Raw genomic sequence first — 23,607 nt, forward strand, 5'->3', positions numbered from 1 at the left:
TGACTTCCCAATAATTAAATCACTTTGATATGATTAAATACGTGGATACTATAAAAATAAATTCTCTTAAAGTTTACACATGTCTGGAGGGATGTGGAGGAGTCTAGAGTTTGTGTGCAGTGTAAACAAATATGTTGCTCTTTGTTGCATTTTTGACACAACAGGCCACCATTGTTACATATACACCTGAATCTGTATTATATATATATATATATATATATATATAAACAAAACACCTCTGCCATCAGTCTAAAGCTGCTGTCAAATCAGCTGCTGCTGAAGTATTTGGTTTTTATAACTTTAATGTACATAAAGGGCTTATTGATTCACCATCATATCATAAACTTCCCACCTCTCCCTCCTCCTCCTCCTCCTCCTCCTCCTCCTCTTGCACTCTTCTCCCGATCCAGGCCAAGGACTGCTGTGTGTGTAGTCGTATTGCATATTTTAGCCTGCCATCTGGTCAGCCCTGCCTGGCACCACAGGGGGCCTCCTATCCTCTCATTTTCATATTCCACTAGCATATTGTTCCCATTGCTTTTCTAAAGTGTGGCCCTGGCATTTCTCTACTTCTTTATTTATTTCATCAGAAGAAGCTGGCTAGCACACTGCAAACCCCCCCTCCTAATCGGCACCTCTTCCAGTTGTCCTATCAAGTGTAACCTGGAGGCCCCTAGTAGAGCAATTAGAGCGGCCTCCCTGCCCACCTCTTGTAATGAAGCCCAGCACATACTGGAATCTATAGCCCCTTTAGTCTCCCCTAATGGGACATCATTATTGTCAAAGAAACAATGTAAATGGAAATGAACATACTCATTAGCTAGTCGCAGGGAGAAACCTTTGCCGTTCTCAGTTTGCAACTCCCGCTTCTAAGCCCGCACACACACACACACATAGTAAAGCGTTTCCTTTTCCCCATCAGCTTCTGCAGCCTGCTGCTCCAGCCTGCCTTATTCCTCTGATAGCGTGTTTGTTTGAATGTGCATATGTGTGTGTACTACAATAGATACTGTGCATGTTTTCCTCAAGGTCAGGGGGGAATGGAATGAACACGGTTAGTCCCACTGTTGGCATTCGCTCAGTGTTTCTACAGATGTTGATTGTTGTGTGCACAAGTTCTCACCCCTGGTGCTTCTCTGCTCACCTGTCCCAGGATGCACCTGTTCAGCGGTCCAGGTCTCTGTCCCCAGCCAGCAGTGTGGAATTGAGAAGCGGGAGGAAAAGACGTGCAGAACAGAGGATTCAAGACCTCGAGGAGCTACTGAAACTGAAGGCAAGTACTAGATACAGTTTATTTATATATATATAATTCTCCCCTGTTCTCTGGTATATATGTCATCACGTATCCCTCACTTTTGTTAAATGCTTGTCTGTTATTCTTCCACCAATAACACTTTCTTTGCCTTTTCAGTCTTAGTCTTCGGTCTCAGTTTTGCCAGGGACTTTTTAATACTCAAAGTTATTGTTTGCTGAATGGCTCAGTAGTGTCCAGATGATAGTTTGGAGCACTGGACAGCCCTAATGGAGCCACTTGTTGTTGTGGCCACTATCTCACAAATGATTGCTGCTGCCAGCTGCTGGGCAGTAGCAGCAGCAGCAGCAGCAGCAGCAGCACTGTAACATGGTCTCCAAAGGACTCAGTTGCTCTACGGCTGCCAATGCCTCCTCCATGACTTTCTTTTACAGTTGCACACACAATTCACATCATCCTATCCTAAACCTTCACGACAACATTAGAATTGCATTCTGCTCAATAGGTACCCATGAGGACTTTTGGTCCTATCAAGGTTGGTGATTGTACGCAAAAACATCTTTGATAGAGGCAACAAAATAAAAACTGACAAAAACAGAAGCAGCAGGAGAGAAAGTGCTCCATTGAAAATGGATGCAACCTATGTTTTCACCTGAAAGGATTAACCTCTATTTGTCTTTTAAATGTATCATTCTCTGTCACATCTCTTTCTGACTTTTGTCCCTCATATTAACTGCTAGCTAAATTCATTATTGTATTTAACTTTTATTGTCTCCAAAATGAAAATTATTTTTTTACTGCTATTGCTTTCATTTTTTTTTTTTTTACTTATAAGCTTGTTGCCCTTTATCCTTTCCATTTTTAGGCTGACCAGTGAGGGAGTGATTATGCAAAGGTCATCTTCCTTTGAACACAGTCCTGGAAACACATTAGACATCATTTTCTTGTCTGAAAGTGTCAGAATTACATCACTGGCAGACACCTAGTCAGGCTTTAATGCTCAACATAGATTCAGACGGCACGCATGACTGTCTTAGTTAATGGTGCCATTTACGTGTCTGCCAGTTGAGGGGCGTTTAGTAAAGGTATGCACAGGAAAACCATAATTGCTAACTCACATCTGTGACCCCAGTAATGAGGGCATTCTTATTTGGTAGTTATGTCCTTTGTTTGAGCACATTGCTCTGTGCTGCACATTGCAGCACAGAGCAATGTTCCCTTGACCAGCTGTATTTGAGACCTCACCTCCAGCGTCTTTCAGTACAATATTTCATTGCATCTAGTTTGTTCTTCAGTTGATCCAATCCCAATTCTTTCCAACAGAATGCCTTTCAAATTGGGATACGCTCGCCTGTACCATTGACATGTTGACCTTAGCAGATAGTAGCAGCAGACAAACAAACATTGTCATAATAATGGCCTCTTTTTTCCCTCTTCCACACACTTTCAAGTAAACAGTAGCTGTTGCAGTGTAATTATTTTTCAGCTTGAGAACATCCACAGATGTGTATGCTGGCTGAGTATGGGGGGTGTATTGATCTGTGGGCAAGGGTCTGTGGCCTGATGACCAGAGTTGAGCTGCCCAGGGGAAGATCTATAAGGAGCCTGGGAAGCCATGATGTGGCTAATGCCTGCCACTTGCTCCATCCAGCCCCTCCATCAGTCAGCCTCAACTCTTCTGTGTGTGTGTCCCCCCCCCAGCTCCTAGCTCTACCAGTTAACACCACCCTGCCCTGGTTTGGCCCCTTTCATTAAAGCTTTCTCTTTGCGAGGTTGGGGGCTGCTTGAAGGGGCTGAGGATGTCTTGCAGATGTCCTCTGTGAATAATCTGCACAAGGGAAAATCCATACTTGTCACATTGGCAATGTGGATGTGTATCGTGTCTGTGCACACCCATTGTGGGTCTGGTGCATGTTTGTGTGCTGTCTCTGTACTCTTTGTCCTTGTTAATAATAACAGGGCTGAGGGCTCGCATTTCCCTCTCTGCAGGGCAGCAGTGTCATATCAGCAGTAAACAAGCTCCTTCCCTTCAGAAAGCACTCGACAACTCTCCCTAGCCCTGGCCACTCAAGCAGAAACCTGTCCGGCGCTCTTCTTTTCACTTTCCATTTTGCTTCTCTTTTTCACTTTCTCCTCTTTATAATTTCTGTGTTCTCTCTCTTTTTCTTTCCTCCTGTTTACATCAGCTGCCTCCCTCTCTTCCTTTGCTCTCTTTCCACCTCTGTTTGTCCTGCCTGTTGAAAGTGTTTTCTCTATCGCCCTCACTGTTAAGGTCAGTGTGATGAGGAGGAGGGGTGCCTCTGACAAGAAAAATCTATATGTTGTCTTCTCTTACTCTTTCTTTAAAGCAGGAGCCCAATCTTGCTGTGTTTTAATAGCTGTCAACAACAGTGTCAGCAACAAACCCACTGCTACAACCCCCACCAGCACAACAAATACTGGTCATCAGGTGGTAACTCACACAGTGTGTGCGTGCGTGCATGTATGCGCGCTTGGTGTTCTGTGGCCCCATTGACTCATGTTAATGTCATCCTTTAATGGTGTCTCAGTTGTCCAGTGAGAGTAGAAGTCGAAGCACTTGTCAGGGAGAGAGGAGGAAAGGAAAAAGATGGTGGACCTGCTGGTTTTTTATCAGGCAATGGTGTTCCAGCTGTAGACCAGTTTAAATATGTAGACACAGAGGGGCTTTTCTCAGTTCTGTACATGAAGCCGACCCCCTTCCACAGTTATGTTATGTTTCATTTGGCATGTGCAACTCACTGTGCCTCACAGGTGGAGGAGAATGAGGAGCTGAGGAGGGCTCATGATAAACGCCGTGAACGCCTGTGTCTGATTCAAACTAACTACAAGACTGTCAGAGACCAGCTGAAAGAGTTGGAAAAATCAAATGGCAGGTGAGTTCACAATCGCACACATATTGAAAATATGACACAAAAACACGGTGTAATGGACCTGCTGGTGTCCAAACAAAAGATCCTTAAAACCTCTCCTTCTGCATACATAAAGAAACTTCCACTTCTTTTCAGCAACAGTGTGAGATATTTCAAAGTATGCACTGTAACTCACCTTGCTATGTGTTAAAAACTCTGCTCACTGCTGCAACTCCTCCTACTGAAACTGCTCACCAACAGTCTCACAAGAGTCCCAAGGCTTCATCGTTCACCACATGTTGTCTGACCAGACCCGAGTGCTGGATGTGGGCAAAATGAGTAAAATTCCTCTGCCTTTGAAAAGCTCACTCATTTTAAGCCTAGTCAATTTGAGCCGTTGTGTGTATGTGTGTGCTTCTGCGTCGCTTTTCCCTTAGTGTTCATTAGGATGTGAGAAACCAACTCCCCAGGAACCACAGGATTTTTACACAAACCTTAATATAAAGGTCTTCTCTCCTTTGTTGTCTTCAGTCTTTTCCCACTTATTCTGTCTGTTTACTCTCCCCAGCAGCATCTTTGAGGGCATTTCAAATTGTAGCTAAAGGTGCATATGTTTGGTGGCCATGCGGGAGAAAAGTGTTGACCCCGTCAGCTGTTTTCTCTCAGGGTTAATTAAAGAAAACAGCAGTGCAATATGAGCTCGTGTGAAAGTCGGGCGAGTGTGAGAGTGTGTTCAGCGCTAGGCTCAGCTCGGCTCGGCTCATGTCAGCTCAGTGTGGCTCAACAGCATGTGTCTAAGACGGTGGGAACAAAGACAGAGCGCTATAGAGAGAGAGAGAGAAATCTAGTGGTGCCTCTGTTAGACATTTTAGCAGGTTATCAAAGAAATGTTCGCATGTTTTTGTCACAGAAGGAAATGTGTGTTTCTATAAATAGACAAAGCAGGTTGTAGTTATGAGCAAAGACCTAAGATGATCTAGAGCAAGGGTTTGTCTTCTTACTGTATCTGTATTTCATGAATGATTTGACATGAAATTGATGCAATCGGCAGCTTTGGCCTTTTCACTGCCCTCCATGGCATCAGCCAGTCACTCAATGTTATGATCCTGGCATTCATTTGGCATTAAGCCCCGTCCTTAAATAGCAGTTTAACCCACGGGGGTAATGCCAGTCTGAATGCGGAGACAATAGAAGATGACTTAAATACTCCCATTAGTGCTGGGAAATCAGGGCCCTAACAAGTCAGTGGGGATAGGCGTTGAGTCTCATTGCATTTTGAGCTTGTTAGGGATTTCACTGTAGCTTCCATGCTGTGTTGTTGCCTTTTTGGAAGTATGCGGGGGGTCGTTTCTGTCCCCCCTTTGTATGCAGGACAAAACCATAAAGCAGCACATGAACCTCCTTACCTGATATACAAACAGACATACTGTATCACATGTCTGTATTATACATTGTATAAACTGTATACTCATATACATTAGGGTAATACACTAACATCATTCTTCAATACCATTCAGGTTTCATTTTCAATTATTCTTTCATCAGCAGAAAAAAAGTATTGAACAGACAATTGGTTGTTGTTTGTGTTGCCAGCTGCTGAGTGACGTCACCCATGTGTGTAATAACATGCTCCACCCAAGATAGAAATAGCAACCAATCACAAACTGGACAAAGGTTCCATCGGCTCATTAGCATGCAGGTGGTGCACAGTTGGCCAGTCCCAGTGAAACTATCCTGCCATTCACCATTACCAACATATTTTCTCAAAATGGCATGAAGGAGAGGGGGGAAAAAAAATCCAACTTCTTATTTATATTAGAGAAGGGAAAAAGTTTTTTAATCAGACTGGGGATGATGGGGTGAGCAAATAAAATTAAAGGTTATTAAAGCATCCGTACTCTGATCAAAGTTGCGCCCATAAACAGATTCCCCCTGAATCAGAGCAATTAGCCGTAGCGGCGTGGAAAAGTTCTTTCTATTTCCTCCTGCTTAATAATGGAAACTCGGATACCACAGGGAAGGAAGCACTGAGGCCTAAAGTAGATAGCTCTCTCATGGCTCCATGTTCAACAGCTTTTAGACCCACGGTAAACAAATTAAAATGTATAAAGCTTTACTGTGACTTAATAAAGCTGCATGCACCCTTCGTAAGAAATGCAGTTGATACGCTGCATACCTAAAAATCACACAGAGAGAATTAAGACAGAGCTATGGGTAAATTATCAGGTACGATTAGAGCTCCAGGTAGTGTTAAGATTGTTCAGACTGAATTTTCTCTGTGTTGCAGCAGAATAAGTATCAAACTCTGTGACTACAGTGAGATTATCTTTTAAGTAGCCCTGCACTCTGGGAAACCCAAGCCCACCGATTGCACACACATACACTCCCACATACATACACTGTGAAGAAGTTCAAGGACTCCAAATTGCTCACAGAGGCATTAGCCGTATTAAATGAAAACATTTGCCGTTCCTCAGTAGCCTCCAAATCCCAGGCATAAGGGTTTAACTAGTATTAGTGTAGCATGGCGGCGTCTACGTTGCCAATAATGACCACAGGAAAAGGAGTCCTTCACAATAGCAGTGACCCACACAATCCATTTCCACACCTCTACCTCATTGATTGAGTGAAAATGAGAAACTGAAGCGTTTGTCTCTATGTGTATGTGAGAGAGACAAAAATGGAGTTTTGCCATCTGTGGATTTCTCACTAAGAGCTGTTTTAGTTTGCAAATGAAAGGCTAATTGGAATTGAATGCGTTGGTCATAGACTGATTGATGAGTTGAGTAGTGTGTGGAGATGCTGTGTGGGGCTGTGTGTGTGTGTGTGTCTTAAAGGGATCGTTGAATAGAGGGAGCTGCTACTGAGCGCAAAATGTCATTAAGTATTCATAAGTAAGGTGTAGACATTTGAATGAACTCGTTTGTGATCGTGTTTTTTTACATTTGCATGCCACACAGGGAATGGTCCAATGCCCTGCCACACGGGCAGTGCCCTGGGCTTTAACAAACATGCATACCTGTGTACATGATTCGCCACTGAAATGTCAAAGTCAAGGCTCTTCATTTGAATACTGCTTAAGATGGCTGAATAACAGAAACAGAGTGAGACTAAGGGGCCTCGTTACCCCATGTGAGCTAGCCAGAAGGAGCAAGGTGATGTACAGTTCCAAGCGTTCTCCCTGGTGAGCGTGTTTGTTTTCCATGTATGTATATGTGTGTGGCTGTCTGTTAAATTTACGTGTGTGTTTGTGTCTCCAGGCCAGGTGGAAGGATGCAGCGCGCAGAGCCATGGCAGCTGAGACAAGAGAACAGTGATGCAGTGTGGAATGAACTGACCTACTTGAAAAACCTCACCAGAAAACTCTCCACTGAAAAGTAAGTCACCTGCTGTCACAATTGCCAGGCCCACACAGATAACACCCACTTTGGACATTTGAGTATGCAAAGGAAAACTATCTTACTTTCACTCCTTCACATGTGTGCAAGTACTGTATACTCCCTCCCTCCCTGTCTCCCTCCCTCTGTCCCCTCTTGTTTGTGGGTGTTGAAATTTGAGTGTGCCCTTCCCAGCCTCACAGCATCCACCTAGCCCTCCACATCATTACCAGCCAGCAGGGGCCAAAGCAAGATCATTAGACTCTGTTCTCATTTGTAAAATTGGCTGCCCAAAAATTCACACATAAAAGTGGAGGAAGTAAAATCACATTATCAGAATCCCTGGCTGTGTCTTTGTGAAATAATTGCATTATTAATAGAACATTTATGCTCGACTATAGTGCTGATGCTAAAGTGTCAGAAGTGTCAGAAGAAGATAATTTGCATGCTCGGTCAATAAGATGTGAATTTAGTGACTACTTTAATTCCAGTATGACCTGTCTGCACAGAGTGCCTATTTTATTTCACTCTTTGTCTTGTTTGTTTTTCTGTCCTCCTGTCCATATGTGTTGGTTTGTTTCTGGGTGTTGTATAGCCATTGTCTTGTTTGATCCAGAGAAACCCCTGTAACAGTACTGCGAACACTGACCCAGTATGATGCTACACAGAGCTTGGCCTAAAGCCACATTCTTCCTCTCCCCTGTCTCCACTAGCCTTCACCTCTCCTCACCTCTTCCCTCCTCTATCCTATACCTCTGTGCCGTCCTCTTCTCTCACTTCTTGTCTTCCCAGTTGCCTCCCTCCGGCCCTCTGTGATGCTGCAGTAGGCTGAGGCCAGAATTCTGGTACTTGCCCCCACCCCCTCTACGTCTACCGCCCCCACCCCCCCCTGTCCTCCTAATCCCAGCTGAGCTCATTATGATATAGCCCGGCTGCCTCTCTCCAAGCCTGAGCTGTCCGAGCTAATTACAGGCTAGCAGCCCCAGTGCTGCCGATGCTGCCTGTTAAGGGATGTCCATCCGCCTGCCTGCCCGCATGCCCGGCCACAACTACAGCTGAGCAGAGTGGAGTACTAGATGGTCGGAAAGTGGGGTTGGGGTGTGCAGTGGGGGGGGGGGGGGTTAGCAGACTGTAGTGAGCATGCAGGGTCCTTGGAACTGACCTGTGAGGGAAACCGCAAGGGATAGTAAGTAGCTGGCCTCGTTCCTAGCTGTGTAACTGGCATGTCCATTGAGGTTAATGCTGATCCCCTTCATGTGCCCCTCAGCAGCCCCACCTCATCTCCTCTATTCCCACCTTACCTGGGTGGCTGATGCTAAGTAAACATGGGATATGGGATCTTTGCTGTTACAGCTCCTCTCTTTTTAACACACTTTCTTCTAGGACTGGGCAGTATATCAAGTTTTTAAGAAAAATCGATATATTTTCGTATGAGATACAGAAGGAGACAATATTGTGATATCGATATTGTTTATGTTGCATTAAAATAATACTCAGAGCCAACACCAGTGGTTCTCACTCAACTTCACGCCGTGCCACCTTTTTCCTGCTTTGTTCTCGAATCTGATCAGTTGGCACAATCGACCCTTTTCCCAGTCACCATTCAAGTCCTGCATGTAACGACCACATGGCGACATACAGACACATACGGCGGTCAAACCTCCGGTGAGGGGCTGCACACTGAGGAAGCGTCAGTGGCAGATGGAATCTCACTCACAGAAGTGAGCAGAAGATGCACTTGACTCACTTCACGTATTTACACTAAAACTCATCCTTTTCTACATGGTAACTGCTGTGGAAGGATTCAGTGTCTGATTCACTGCTCCAAGTTTATTTTGACTTTGCATTCAGCACATAGCACTCTCTCTCTCACTCTCACATATGCGTCTCTCTGTCTTTATATATATTTCGTCATACAGGACAATAGCATACTTTATTTTATTTTATTCATAGAACATTTTTATTCAAAAGACTGTCTGCTGTACAAGTGACTTTGACTTAGAACTGTCTTTTTGTTTTTACTTAACTGAAAATATATATTGAGATATACTGTATATCTTATATCTCCATTCAACTAAAACATATCGAGATATAACATTTGGTCCGTATCACACAGCCCTGCTTTCTTCCACACACAGGGTTGTTTGGACTATGGATGAAGCTTTACATTCCTGCAATTCAAATTTCTGTGCAGCAGCAATGGAGAGGGCTAAAGTGGGTATATGATAGTATAACAACAACAAGAGCATAACGGCCAGGAAACTCTTGGGGCAAGCAGTTACAACTCGTTGTTCCGTTGACCGTTTTATAATGATTGTGCTTGTGAAGGTTATGCTAGATAAGTGTTAGCAATGATCCACTAATGGCTAATTAATGCCTGGCAGCTGAAGAATTTAGGGCCAAATAAAGACCCTTTATAAAGCTTTAAATACCTAGTGGCAGGCTTAAGAGGAGAGACTCTGTTTAAACTCTGTCTCTCATTTTCACTTCCCCATTGTCATGAGATTGTGCACAGATGCTACCTATCACCTCCTCCAAAAACAGCACGTGTAAAACAGTGTATTTAGGCCCAAATGACCATTTCCCAAAATGAATATTGCCGGGTTAACTCCAGCTCAGTGGGTCCCCACAGTGTTCTGTTCAGAGAGAAGGTTATCAAGCCCAGTACCCCCCATGATCTCTGTACTAAATAAGGTGTTGTGAAGGAAGGTGAAAGAGGTTGGTTTCTCTGCTCTTTTATATGATTTACTGGCTCCCCGTGGCTCAATTTCATGACCTATAAGGACTCGGCATACAATGGATTGTTTATTCTTTGTGAACTTTTACTTGTAAATTACATCATTATATCAACAGCATGAACTAATACTCAGGTGGACAAACATGTTTTATGTGTTGAAGTGCTCCTGTGAGCTTGCACGTTCCGCCACTTCACTACTAAGCTGACTGCTAACTGAGCAAGTTAGTCAAATGTAGCATGGCAGAAATGTAACTTACGGATTTAATGAAACAGTTAAACATGCAAAGAACATTAAGCACATCAGACTGCAATGGTCAGCTCTGTGAAAGAAGGTTGATCACTCCCCAGTGCATTTGTTTTCTACTGTATGTATAGTGTAAAACGTACATTAGATTTTATGTATTGATACTGGGCAATGCATTTTGGGAGTGTTTGTAATAATATGGGGCTGCAATATTTATAATTTCATCATTCATTCACCGAAATCCTTTATTACAACTGTCAACCCCTTTAAGCAATAGAGACTCACAAACTGTTTAAGAACAGATCTCAGGTGCATGCCAGTTAGGTCATGGGACAGAGAAATTATAAAAACTGGTTGACATCAAGAATGATTTTGATTGAGATTTCCTGGTCAACAACGATGTGCATGGTGGGCAGGAAAATCCACGGTGAGATCTTTACCTCCCACATTATGCATCTGTCTTCAGCCCTCCATGTCCCGACTTGTTAATTGTTGTTAAAGGTCTGTTGGTGAAAAAGAGGCAGGGTTTATTTAGGCCTAATAAACAAAATAAACACATGCAGAGCATCCTCAGATTTAAGACGCTACACTCAGACAACATCAAAGCATGAATTATCCAGCGATTACTGTGGAAAAAGCCTTTGAGATCATTTGCTCCGCAGCAGCTGTTTCTGCAGAGGGTGACCATTATGAAAGTGAACCTCCCCAGTAAGCGACGTTGACATTAATTCAGTTTAATAAAGTTTACCCTGATGTTTCTTGCATTCGTCGCTCCTTTTTAAGTTTCATCTTGATTTGCTAAAAGGTATTAGAATTAATTAGACTCTTTTGCCCCCCCCGGACCAGGGCTTATTTGGAGGAGGGACACATTTGCTCAAAAAAAAAAAAAAATAACACACACACACACAGAGAAGATGTTTTATGCATGTATTTAAATCAGACATGTAAGGACTTTCCTTCATTAATTATTTGGCAAATTAATTATTGTGTACAAAACATAGCTTAACACTTAGTAATTTCGATGCAAGTGCACCATCAAGTCGTAGTTGGTCTCATAACAAGATCAAATAATGAGAATACAAAGAATGCATAATTAAATTACTTATTTCAACATAGTTAGTTATTTCAAAGGAGGGAACACATCACAAATGATGTTTGTAGAAAAGAGAGTGTACAATGCCACCTCTCTCTTATATTGAAGTAGTCATTGATGACGGAAGTATTAAATGACTTTTCCCCTCATGTTTAATAAATACACAGTATCTATAGCAGCATCGACAAGCGTATTAAACGGAGAACATTATGGACACTGCAGATTGCCTCGACCAGTGGTTTTATTACATGAGTGACCATTTACCTCGCGTATCAGTGCCTTGTGAACCTTACATTTAAAAGACTCCCTGTTGCTGCCGGCACTACAGTGCACACAGCTAAAATACAGCACAGAGTCGTGTATACGCCACCAGTCACCGTTTCTGCTGACAGCAGTGGCTTACCCACCCAAACTCCCTCCATGAATGTACAGCCCTCTAGCTTGACTGGAGTCATAAGGGAACACCCCCTCCCTTCAGTTGCATACCCGCAAACACACACCAAAAAAAAAAAAAACAAGATTCCTTCCCCTGTGATAAAAAATGCCAGAGGTGTTTTTGCTTTCTCGCCCTATTCCCTGTTCTTCCTGTGTATTTGTATGTGCCGAGGACCAAACTAAGAGGATGTTGGCATTTGAAAGCACAATGGCTGTGGATGATGTTATGTTGTTCACCCTTGTGGATGAAGGCTGGCAGTTAGTGCTTTAAGCTGTGGTTGGTGCAGCACAGGTTGAAATAAGATCAAATGACATGGAGTGGATAGCTCACGGCTGAAGTTCAAATGTGCAAATGTTTTTAAAAACAAGGGCCAAAAACACAGCAGGGGACATAGACTTACAATTGCGCACCACATCATTACCAAACGTAACACCTCTCTATTGCCTTTACTTGGGGTTTTCTCTAAGACTGTTATTCTGCCTTAGGTAAAGCAGTAAGTTGAGCGGGAATTGAAAATGGTCCGGCTATTTCCATTTTAATTTGTCATTCAGATAAAAAAAAAAAAGGAAAGATTTGGAACACGCTATAGGAGATAAAGCTGTAGAGAACACTTCTCCCACTGTGCTGACAGAAAATGTTTTCATCTCATATAAACTGCAGGTTACTGGACTTATAGTCTAATGCAAGGAAAGAGAGAGGAATTTGTTTCATTTGGAGGTGGCTATAGTCTGATGCAGATCAAAAAGGCAACTCCTTGTGGTAGGGATTTAGCTCTGCGCAACCACAGCCTTACAGTGTTGCCTCAACATCCTTTCGGATACTCAAGACTGCTCTTTTCCCATCATCAGGACCCCAGTGGGCTGACAAATAGTAAGCATCTGTTTATCAAATGATGTACTCGCATGAGGAAGCAATGTGCGAGGAGGTGAGACTGTAAGGAAAGATATGAACGCATGAACATAAAACATCCAAGGCAACCGTTTTGTGCAGTGAAGAATGAAACTGTTTACATGAAATATGTTTTAATTTGTCACCCAAGGAAAAGTGCGAAGGCAGCACTGACTGCGGAAAGATATATATTTTTCTATTTAATGGATCGTTTAAATGAGAATGTTAAATTGGTGATCATATTAACTTAGAGTATTGACATATAACAAACTAACTCCACAATTGTCATTGTTATTAGTATTTGGATTATTGCTCTTGAAACATTCCTTCATCTAGACCTGTTAATATTTAGTCAGTGACAAAAACAAGCCCCCGTTTCAACAACCATGTTACCGTACCAGGATGTAGCTGAATGTTGTGAATAATGTGAAACTGGAGGCCCTCGGGCCACAGAACTTCCTCTGCAACCCAATCCCGTCTTCGTCCAAGAAAATATGCTTATCCTTCACCATAACAAATGTTTTACATGTGAACTTTGGATTAGCGTCGATATCAGCATCCAAAAAGGCATAAAAGAGAAACATGAGAAGGAACGGACTCCTACCACATATTGCATATTTCAGTTTGTTTGTCCCATTAACATCCTCCACACCTAAGGCACTGCCGCTGCTTCATCGACTTGAGTTCATTTATGGAGGGAAATCCATACAGGAGCGACACGTATCCATCTGCTTCCTCAGCCACCCTTAGGGAGATTCATTTGTGTACTTATTTAAGCTGCGGTCAGCCATTAGACCAGGCCTCTGCTGGACTGTGTGGGCTCAAACAGCTAATTGCTTTCCTTCCCTGTGCTATGGCGAATGTATGGTAAAAAACCTTTCATATGGTTCAGAGTGTAGCATGCATGTTGTACTCACTCACCACATCTTCTCTTTACTGCAAAGTAATACAAATATCTCCTCTTACTTTGTCTCCCCACAGAAAAACATGTTACGAACCACCTTACCACATTTAAATGATCAAAGATTTAAGTTTGAAATCATGAGACGCTGCACACACTCATTCTGTTCTAGTCACATTTGTGGGAAGCTTAAGTTATTGAGCATAATATTCAACCACTTAAACACATTTTTCTGTTCAGGAATGCAAGTAAATAACTATAATTTGACATCCAAATCAAGAAATAATATTGTGTTAATTGTTCAGTTTCTTTTTTTTTTGTAAAACAGTAAATTTGAGAATTGATGGATAACAATAATAATTATATGTTTGCATTAAAAAATACATACTGGTGTATTATTAACCGTTACAGAAACATAACAAAAAGATTTTTAGGAGAAGTGACATTTCTACCATTGGAGCTGGTTTAACTACAGTTCCAATCTCATGATGGCTCCTGAGCCATATTTTTAGACACGCCAAAGAAATCCACAACAGAAGATCAAAGAATAACTGTTTTCAGATTTTACAGTTTAATTCTTTGCTCCACTTCATATGCTCTCAGCCATTATTTCCTCACATAATGTGCGTGGAGGTGGAACTATGCTTTTGCTTTACAGGGTCTTTGAGAAGTCAGTCAGAATGAAGACCTAGTGTTGTAATGAGGTTAGCTGAGGGAAGAATGCCACTACAGTAGCAGCAACTTGTTTCTAGTGTTTCTCTCCGAGTCTGCGGAGCAGAGGGGAGGGAGATGAGGTGTGTGTTTCAGGTGTTGTTGTCTCCCTGGGCTTGTGTGTATCCTCAGTAGACTTCAGTTGGGGTCCTAATAATAACTTGAAAGTGCAAAGTCTCAAGCATGGCTCCACGTAATTAGCCTTTAGCAGAAATCAAGCTAATTGCATTGAGGTAATTGGGCACCCTTTCCAGTCTTTTTGTCTGTTATGATGCACACACCGTTGCACACTATACTTTCCTACCTTGGCCTTTCATGTTGCTTGTCACTTTGATTTTCAGATGCATCAAAACCATATTAATAATTAGTTGATTTTCTCACTATGTCGTCTTTTCTGTCAGGAAGCGAGAATTCACTAGAATGTAAAAAAACAAACAACAGGTTTCTACAATAACAGATTTTCTGTTATTATTTGATGTTACTTTATTCGGTTTCTTTTTTCTTTGGATGTCCAAAATAAACAAACGGTGGATACTAGAGCTGCCACTAATGATTATTTTCAAAATCGATTAATCTGTCGATTATTTTCACTAATTCATTGAGTAATCGTTTGGTCCGTAAAATGTCAGAAAACTTTAAAAAATGTTTGTCAAACCTGGAATTGATGATGTTTTGTCCACAAACCAAAATGATTTTTAAGATTTCTTTGTTATGTGGAGCAAAGAAATTAAGAAAATATTCACATTTAAGAAGCTGAAACAGTTAGAAATCTTCAAAACAATTAATCGATTATCAATGTAGTTGACAATTAATTTAGTAATCGATTAATAATCGATTAATCGAGTAATTGTTTCAGCTTTAGTGGATACCAGACTGATATTTGTGGAGATTTCAAAAGATGCTTACACAGTTTTTAATTATTCACTTCAGATTTAACTGTTTTTTTTATTATTTGTGTGACTGTAGAGCTGCCGTAGAAGAGCAGCTGGACATGTTGCGAGTCCAGGCAGCAATGGACCGGGCTACAGTGAAGGAACTCCACCTGTGTCTTGCTGATAAACACCAAGGTGAGCTTCGTTTCCCCCCACTTTCTATTCCAATGGAAATAACCGCTTCTTTCAGCCTACATTTTATTTTACATACACATTTTGCCTTCTGTTTGTTGTCACCCATATATGTTGCCTCAGGGATGAATAAAAACGAAAAAAGCCCCTAGAACAAAGTGTAAAAGTGATAAAGCATTCTGGTTTACCATAACGGCACCTTCCTTACGTGGACATGTGTGTTAGTGAGCAGAATTAACAAGACAACTCCCAGTGGGATAGGACAACTCAATTAAGACTTGATCAACTCCTTGCAAATTGATTGAGAGATCAAGTGATGTTCATCTTGTCTGAATGTATCATTCCCAAAGTTAAAAGGCGCATTGCTTTAAATCGAAACTGCATCCTTTTGTCAGACACTGACCACTGCGATCGGTGGCCTTAATTAAGTTGTTCAATAACAAATCTGTCCTTGATCACTTTAATTTTCTTCACCACCAATGATGGTGTCAGTCGGCGTTGCAAGCGTGTGATTTAAAGGGTGGCACTAATTAAAAGAGTGGATCCTTTGCTATTGACAATCAAGTCAGTAATACAAGGAAATAAGCTCCTCGGAAACGACTTTCTTAGTTTTAAAATCTTGTCAAACAAATTATCTTGAAATAGACATGTTTCACAAAGGCCTGAGTATCTGCTTTGCAGCATCAATCCAGTAAAAATTCATTTTTGTTGAAAGGCTAACACTTTATATGTTTAGATTTACAGAAGTGAATGCCTGGTTTTACATTCTTGATACCATGGTGATATCTGACAACTGCACTCAATCAGTTTTAACAGTGATCTTTCCAGTATGTGGTGTTTTTGTTCTAATACTGTGTATGTGGGATGATAATTAATTTCATTCATTCAATATCATAATGGCACAGCTTCATATAATAACTGACCCTTTTTCACTACTCGCCAAATAGGCACATACTGTATGTATACGCAGTTGGATATTTGGTATATCTATTGGTAAATTGTATCAATTGTGATTTTAAAAAGTTTTAATTATGTATTTTTGACAATATAATAAGTCGGGCTGTCGTAGAAAGTCAACGCATTATCCTCAACAATATAAACAAAAACTGTTCATGGCCACAACGTTAACTTCTGAAAACCTCTGTGACCCGATCAAAGAGACAGTGGGTTGATTGCTCACACTGGAATCACACTAACGAATGGCAGCAGATGAAAGGACCGGGGCCTTTGTGCTGCAGCCCATGAGGAGACGTGGGAGGGACAGTAATATATTCTGCAGTGCCAGGACCTCCTCCAACGGTGGGTGACTAGGGAGCCACCGTGTCTTCTTATCAAGATAGTGCTGAGGTGCCAACTCCCAAGCCACCGGCGCCAGAGCTTGATAATTGTCTTCCAACCTGGTTATGTACCCAGCGAACACGGCAGCCCTCATGTCCTATTTGGTGCTCTGTTTGATTGACTGTGACATGCTGGAAAGACAAAAGAACAGCCTAATTCACAGTAACAAAATTCCCTGGGCAAAGGCGTCAAATGAAAAGCAAAGAAGGTGCAGCTTCTCACAACATAACCCCTCTATCTTTTTACTCTCTCCTTCTAAGGCCCCTTTTTTCCAACTCGCTCTCCAAAAGATCAACTGACCTGAAAAGTCAAGGAAGGTCCTGAATATTTTATGTTTCCAGCCTCATTGTACAAATTATTTTGGTTGTACCGGCATGAATGTTTAACAGGAGCAAATGAAAGGCAGAAAGTTTTATATTATTTTGTGTTGCCCTTTGCATCTAGGTGAGCAGGAAATATATTCAAACTTCTATGCTATGGTTTATCCCCTCTGTGTCAAACAGCAACAATGACACCTATTGGATTGTGTTTGCACACTTGAATACTTTTATATGTGTATCAAATCACCAAACCACTTTGACTCCTGCATGTATTTTGTTATCATAAAACCTAAATCACATGTTTGCATAGGCCACGATTGGAAGTTCTCACAATAAAGCAGCATATCTAGTGTGCTGAGATGAGTAGTCCACTGAGTAAACATAGTGGACTACAAAGCAGTGCAGCCTGGGGCTTTGTGTTCATAAGGGATTCAAGCACTTCACTTCATTTGTTTAAGATCTCTAGAGGGAGGTTGCACATTGCATGTACAGATGTGTGTGTGCACACGTGTTTCCTTTTTGGATACTAAACAAAAAGCCTTTCTGTTAATCAGGTGGAAGAAAATTATTTGATGAGTTTTTTTTTTTTATAAACAGCAGGTGGGTTTTTTAGCTTTCAACACCTGTCACCATTAGTGGTTCGGTGTTCTTTCTGAGTCGACTCATAAAAGAAGAAAAAGAAACTGCACCTTTGGATGGAAATTACACATTTCTAATGCTAATTGATTTAATGTACTATCTTTATTATCATTCTATTGATCGAGCAACTCGAGTTTGACAAATCGTGTCACAATAATGAGCTTTGTTCCACTTTGCAGAATTGCTTCACAATATGGCAGAGGAACACCAGGTCAAGAGCAGCACTCCGAAAAAGCCGTCTGTTTCTTCAGAGCAAATGGAACAGTCATTTAAAAAGGTACAGCACTATGCCATCACTAAGTGTTCTTTGTCATTGCCAATAAAAGAAACTCGACAGAGCCGTAACGACGGCACAATGCCTCTCAGAGGATTTAGTTTTGCTCTATCACGCACAATTTCAAAGTGTTCGCACTCTCAGAGGGATCCGTCATGCATTAATTTCCAAGTCAAGTGTCAACTTAGTCACTATTTTCTTTTCTTACAGTTAAAAGCAGTTCTGGGAATAACTACCACTCATAACTGTGGTGGTGGACGAGAGGAACTAGTACTAAGTTATCTGAGAATTCACTTTTTTTTTTGGTTACTTTGGTTTAGTAGTTTACCCGTGTTTGTGCACGCGTGTTTTTAAAACCCCTGCTTATATGACTTAAAATCCCCCCCCCCCCCCCAGTGAATCATCAAGAGTAGAGAAACCCCATCTAATTTGGTTTGAAAGGTACCAGGCTTTACCAGCAGGCAGACTGAGAACCAAATAAAAGGGGAAAAACTGCCTGGAGGCACAAACCCAGCAGGCATCAACTGTTCTCTTTAGTAGTCTCCACCAAAGATCTAACAAATAGGCTAAGTGCTCTTGGTTGCTGTCTAGTTAGGGGTGATCAGGGTAAAGAGGTGTCACTCAGATGACCCTAATCTTGCCAGGCTGTGGTGCAGTGATGAGTGTTGGCTGACTCCTTCACCCGTCCAACCATAGTCAGTAAAGAGGGAAGCCACTGTGTTCATGCTACCTATGGCCAGGTCAATTTATGCCTTTCTTATTACATTTCTAAAGATCCACTGTTGTTTTTATGAGGGTCTATTGGCATGAATTTTAATTTAGTATATTAGAATATATTACCCATTATTATATTTAAGTGTATATGCCATAAGCATTTTGTACTTTAGGCAAGGGCTTAAATTACATATAAAAGACTGCCATGTTTCTACAGCAGCCAGAATGGACAAACTAGCCAGTGTAGGAGTCCTCCATTCGTTATACACTACTGTCTCACCATTAGATGTCACTAATGCTTTTGCAACATGGTAAATTGCGGCGAGGATATTGTTTTAAGTTAAGTGAGTAAGTTATGTGTATTTTTTGTACAAATGAAAGGTGCAAAGGAAGAAAAACCTGAAGTCCCATGTCTCTGGTTCTTTCAGATTCAGCAGCTGGAGTGGGGGATTATGTCTCTAAACAAGGAGACGGAGAGGCTGAGGGAGGAGAGAGAACAGTTACTGCAGGACAACAAAGACTTGGCCCTCAAATGCCGCAGACTCCAAGCCTCATTGGATTCCCTGCGAACCCAGGAAGCCGTACGTGGAGAGGCAGCCCAGGCACAGGCCCTGGTCCAAAGGGAGCAACATTGCAATGAGATCATGGCTCTTGAAGCTCAGCTGGCTGCTTTTCAGAAAGAGGCTACCAAACTTCATCAGCAGTTGCTGAAGCTGAGACAAGAGGTGGGGATTCTCAGAGCAGCCCGGGACTTCTATAGGAACCGTGTAGCAGGACCGGCGCGGGCAGGTGGGATTGCAAGTAACATTAGCAGCAAGGTTAAATTCAAAACAACAAGGCTCAGAGGTCCACTACGCCAGAGCAGCCACCGAGCAGTCAACCCCGATCAAGCCATCACCTGGCAAGGCCGGACCTCCAGTCCCACGAAGGACGAGTGGGAGGACATGAGTATAGACAGGTAATGATACACATACACACACATGGAAGCACTTCTTCCTTGTGCCTCCCACCTCATTATTTTTAGGTGGGAGTGGAGTGGATGGCTCAACTCAATTGTGGGGGGGCCACGCTGCATCGAGGGGACAACGTGCATATGCAAAGCATAAGCAAATGGGTGATTGAATTTCATAGTCTGTCTAGTTGGTATTCAGGAGCCAAAAGAAGAATGAGAGCAAGAATGATAGAGAGAAGGAGAGAGGAGGGGTGGGGGAACTACTGTCAGATCCTTTGAAATATCCTGGGATGCCTTGCTTGGAGCTTATTGACTGAAATTTGCATGCAAAATTAGCCACCTCTCCACACAAAGTTGAACCAGTGCCAGAAAAGCCCAGGGATAAGGAGACCGCCAAAGCCTTGATACCTTCCAGTGATGCCATTTTCATGCACTAGTCTTGCTATCTTGAAATTGACAGTTTGGCAGTTTGATTTAATTTACTGGACCTGTGCTTTCACTAACCCCCCCTTGACAGCACTAAGGATCCCCCTGCAAGTACCAGCCCCCCCCCCCCCCCACCTACTTCCTCTACCCACAGCCACACACGCACGAAGCCAATGCCTCCATGTCTCATTTTGTTGGTTATCTTGTGTCATGTCAAGTGTGTGTGCGCTTCACTTTTTTCTTCCAGCCATCCCAGCACACACACGCGCGTGCACACACACACTCCTTACCCGCCCTCCTCTCTCATCTCCGTGCTTTAATTTAGTTAGATTCATTTTGAATGACCCTACTCGGCTCAGTACCAGATGTCTACAAGCTGTTTAACACCCTCTAAATTAAGAACCATCGACAGTAATTATTTCATGTATGTTTTATGCAAAAAAGCCACTGAGCCAACATTTATTGAGTGATGGTCGGAATGATTTCATTTCAAACACTCAGCTACTGCTGATATTTATTTCCCTTCACTCTCTCTCCCTATATGGCTCTCTCTATCCGCTCTCTTTTGCTCTGTCCTACCTAACTTGCCATCTCTTCCCCAACTAATTCATCGCACTCTAATCCCATGCTTTATCCACGTGAGGCTGTTTAACAGGGACCGGGCGCAGCTATGCCCTGCTTTCCTAATGCCGCTCCATGTAGCTAATAAGCAGCAGTCTAATATACGCTTTACCTGCGAGGAGGATCTAAGCGGATTTGTAAAGAAAGGGTCTAAACTGAGATGTTGTCTTATTTAAGGCACCTGTCAACTGATTTGTTACTCTAAAGCCTTCTGTGTCTTTTATCTCACAGGGGTCTTCTTCAGCAGTATGCCTGGTAGGCGCTACCGGAAATTGTGTTTCTGCCTAAGGAGCTTTGGCCCTAATGGTGTCAAATAAAGATGTCCGACTCGTTAAGGCTACTGCCAAGCCGTGTTTTTTCCACTTCTTTTTCCCGCTACCCTTATCTTGCACTTTTGAGTTTACAGTAGCCATGCTTGTTGGTCAGGAGCAATACAACAGTATGAAAATGTAGGTTTATTGGTATAAATAATATGTTTTTGTTGCGCTAGATGTCACTACATTACATACGGGTGACATTTCTAGAACGCTTTCAATGCAGCGTTATGCGGACAGATCGTAGACCACCGTTCCAAATGTTTATGTTGGGTTTAGCCGTTGCTCTGTGGGTTGTGCATTATCCCTGTCTGTGGTTCATTCCTCGCCGCCTTCTGTCCATTTATTTTTAATTTCCCCACCAATAACCAAGCATCTGCATTCATTTGTGTCTCCAGTCATTTTCATATCAGTTTATTCCTTCAGTTCTTCTAGCCTGTGTACACAAATGTGTCTATATACAAAAATGCACTGCACAAAAATCCCCAGATGTATCACGCTAAATGCAGGCAGAGCAATCCTAATTATGTTATTTATCTAAGAGCATGCAGGAGTCAGCTTTAATAGTTGGTGGATATAGTTTATAGTAATTTTTTATGACTGATTGGCTTCATGTTGAATGTCGTTTTAATCTCCATATGGTACATATTGAAATGAAATATTGATCATGATTTAAAAAAAGGAAGGAATTTTTTTATAAATATACTGTATGTAACCCGGGTCTTAGTGGTGGCGATTAGTGATCCTCAGCGAGTCCTTGTGCCCCCTCTAAACTAGGTTTAACCCTAACTAGCCCCCAGTCTTGTCAGGTTCCCGTTAGATCCCCTCTCTGTGGTCTTTACCTCTGCTGCTTCTCCCAGGCCCCACCTTAATAAACCCGCCAGTGTAAATGTCACTGGCTTCCACCTTCACATCAAAGGTCACTGTCAATAAACCTGTGTGTGTGTGTGTGTCTTAGGAACCTCTTACCGTGTGTCCATCAGATGCAACTTTGCTTGGCTCCGCTCAGCCGTGCCTCTCGCGCACACACGTCTGTCACACACAGAGGGCTAATGAAGGCCACAGCCACTCTCATACATGTTGATGCATTCACCATCAGCACCCCACACTGCAGCTTTTCACTTAATTTACACCCACATTTACACTTCCAGCTCAGAAATTGGATGGAACATTGATTTTCTGTTGGACGGATAGGGGGCAAAATGCACATATTTTTGCTTGATGTCAACTGAATCAACCATAAATTGTAAATTGTTATTATTATAATTTTTTTTTTTGTTCAAGGGTGGTACTTTTTAGAACGAGTGTTCAACTTCAACGGCTCAACTTCTGGCCGGTAATAACCATTCTCACCTTTCTGTACAGTGACAGTGGTGAGGAGTATTCAGACAGTCTCAACAGTGTGCCCTCAAGGAAGGCACCTCACAGACAGCATGCTAACAGAAAGGTCGGTTTGCCGTCATCCTTTAATATCTGTTATATAATCATGAACTGTATCTGCATAGTGTGATCATCTAAATCCTGGATATGTCCTTGATACCAACAATTTATAATGTAATAGTCTTTATTTGGAATATAGTGTACCATATTTTAAAACAAGCATCTGTTGAGAAACTTTAACAAAGTAATATGACAAAAAAATGGGTAGGAATAATAATACCGCTCCACTAACATTGACCACTAAATCCATGCAAAGGTTTTTGTTCTTCCTAATACAGCAATCTACACTTAATATTCCTGTATATTATATCTTTCTACATCACATCAAGACATGGCAGCTCCAACCCCCAAAGAGATATGTCTGTGAAGACATGAGATGAGAAAAAAAAACGTTTTTCCCCCATTCTAAAGGAAGTGAGCAAGGTAGAAGCTGCAGAGGATGAGAGAGTGTACACATGTAGCTCGGGAGCTATCCAAGTTTCACATTTCCCTATTCCAGATCTGCTAAATGTGCCCATCAGCTCCACGGGGACCACTGTCATAACACCCCCTGGCCCTTACGGTGTGCTATGTCACAAGCAACATGGTTTTCTTCCCTTTTTCCTTCTGTGCAGGGTGATCAAACCAAGCACTGATCAAATCCTACCTGACCCCTGTACAAAGGAAACAGGCAGTGAAGGAGGGGGAGGCTTCGTTCTTTGATGTTACTACAAACAACTGTGGAGTTTGAAGTTGTCACATGTAGGCACTTATGTGTGCAAATGACTTAACACTCACGCTCGTCATTGTGTACAATTGAATCATACCGTACAGTTTGACAGTGATTGAATAAAGGCGCCGTTCGCAACCATCTGTCAGAAGTAATACGTATTGCTGAGCAGCGTTCAAGTTAACGTCAGTTGAGCGCGGGTGAATTATTAAAGCAGATGGTGATTTGTCGTGTTAAACTGTGCACACACTGTGATCACAGTGTCATTACGAGCCATGTCTCAGGAA

At 42.2% G+C, this 23,607-nt stretch overlaps 1 protein-coding gene across 1 annotated transcript in view; it reads left to right on the forward strand.

The window, feature by feature from the left end:
- cntln (centlein, centrosomal protein) overlaps nucleotides 1-23,607 on the forward strand; it is a gene marked incomplete at both ends in the record, with an annotated part of 73,722 nt that overhangs the window by 21,714 nt on the left and 28,401 nt on the right. The window contains 7 exons of the mRNA XM_083909380.1: nucleotides 1,154-1,273; nucleotides 4,025-4,146; nucleotides 7,383-7,499; nucleotides 15,476-15,576; nucleotides 18,050-18,147; nucleotides 19,287-19,816; nucleotides 22,537-22,618. Of these exons, the coding sequence (XP_083765506.1) occupies nucleotides 1,154-1,273; nucleotides 4,025-4,146; nucleotides 7,383-7,499; nucleotides 15,476-15,576; nucleotides 18,050-18,147; nucleotides 19,287-19,816; nucleotides 22,537-22,618 (1,170 nt within the window). The remainder of the gene's footprint in view (nucleotides 1-1,153; nucleotides 1,274-4,024; nucleotides 4,147-7,382; nucleotides 7,500-15,475; nucleotides 15,577-18,049; nucleotides 18,148-19,286; nucleotides 19,817-22,536; nucleotides 22,619-23,607) is intronic.

This window comes from Microchirus variegatus (assembly GCF_963457635.1).
Source record: "Microchirus variegatus genome assembly, chromosome: 23".
NCBI lineage: Eukaryota > Metazoa > Chordata > Actinopteri > Pleuronectiformes > Soleidae > Microchirus > Microchirus variegatus.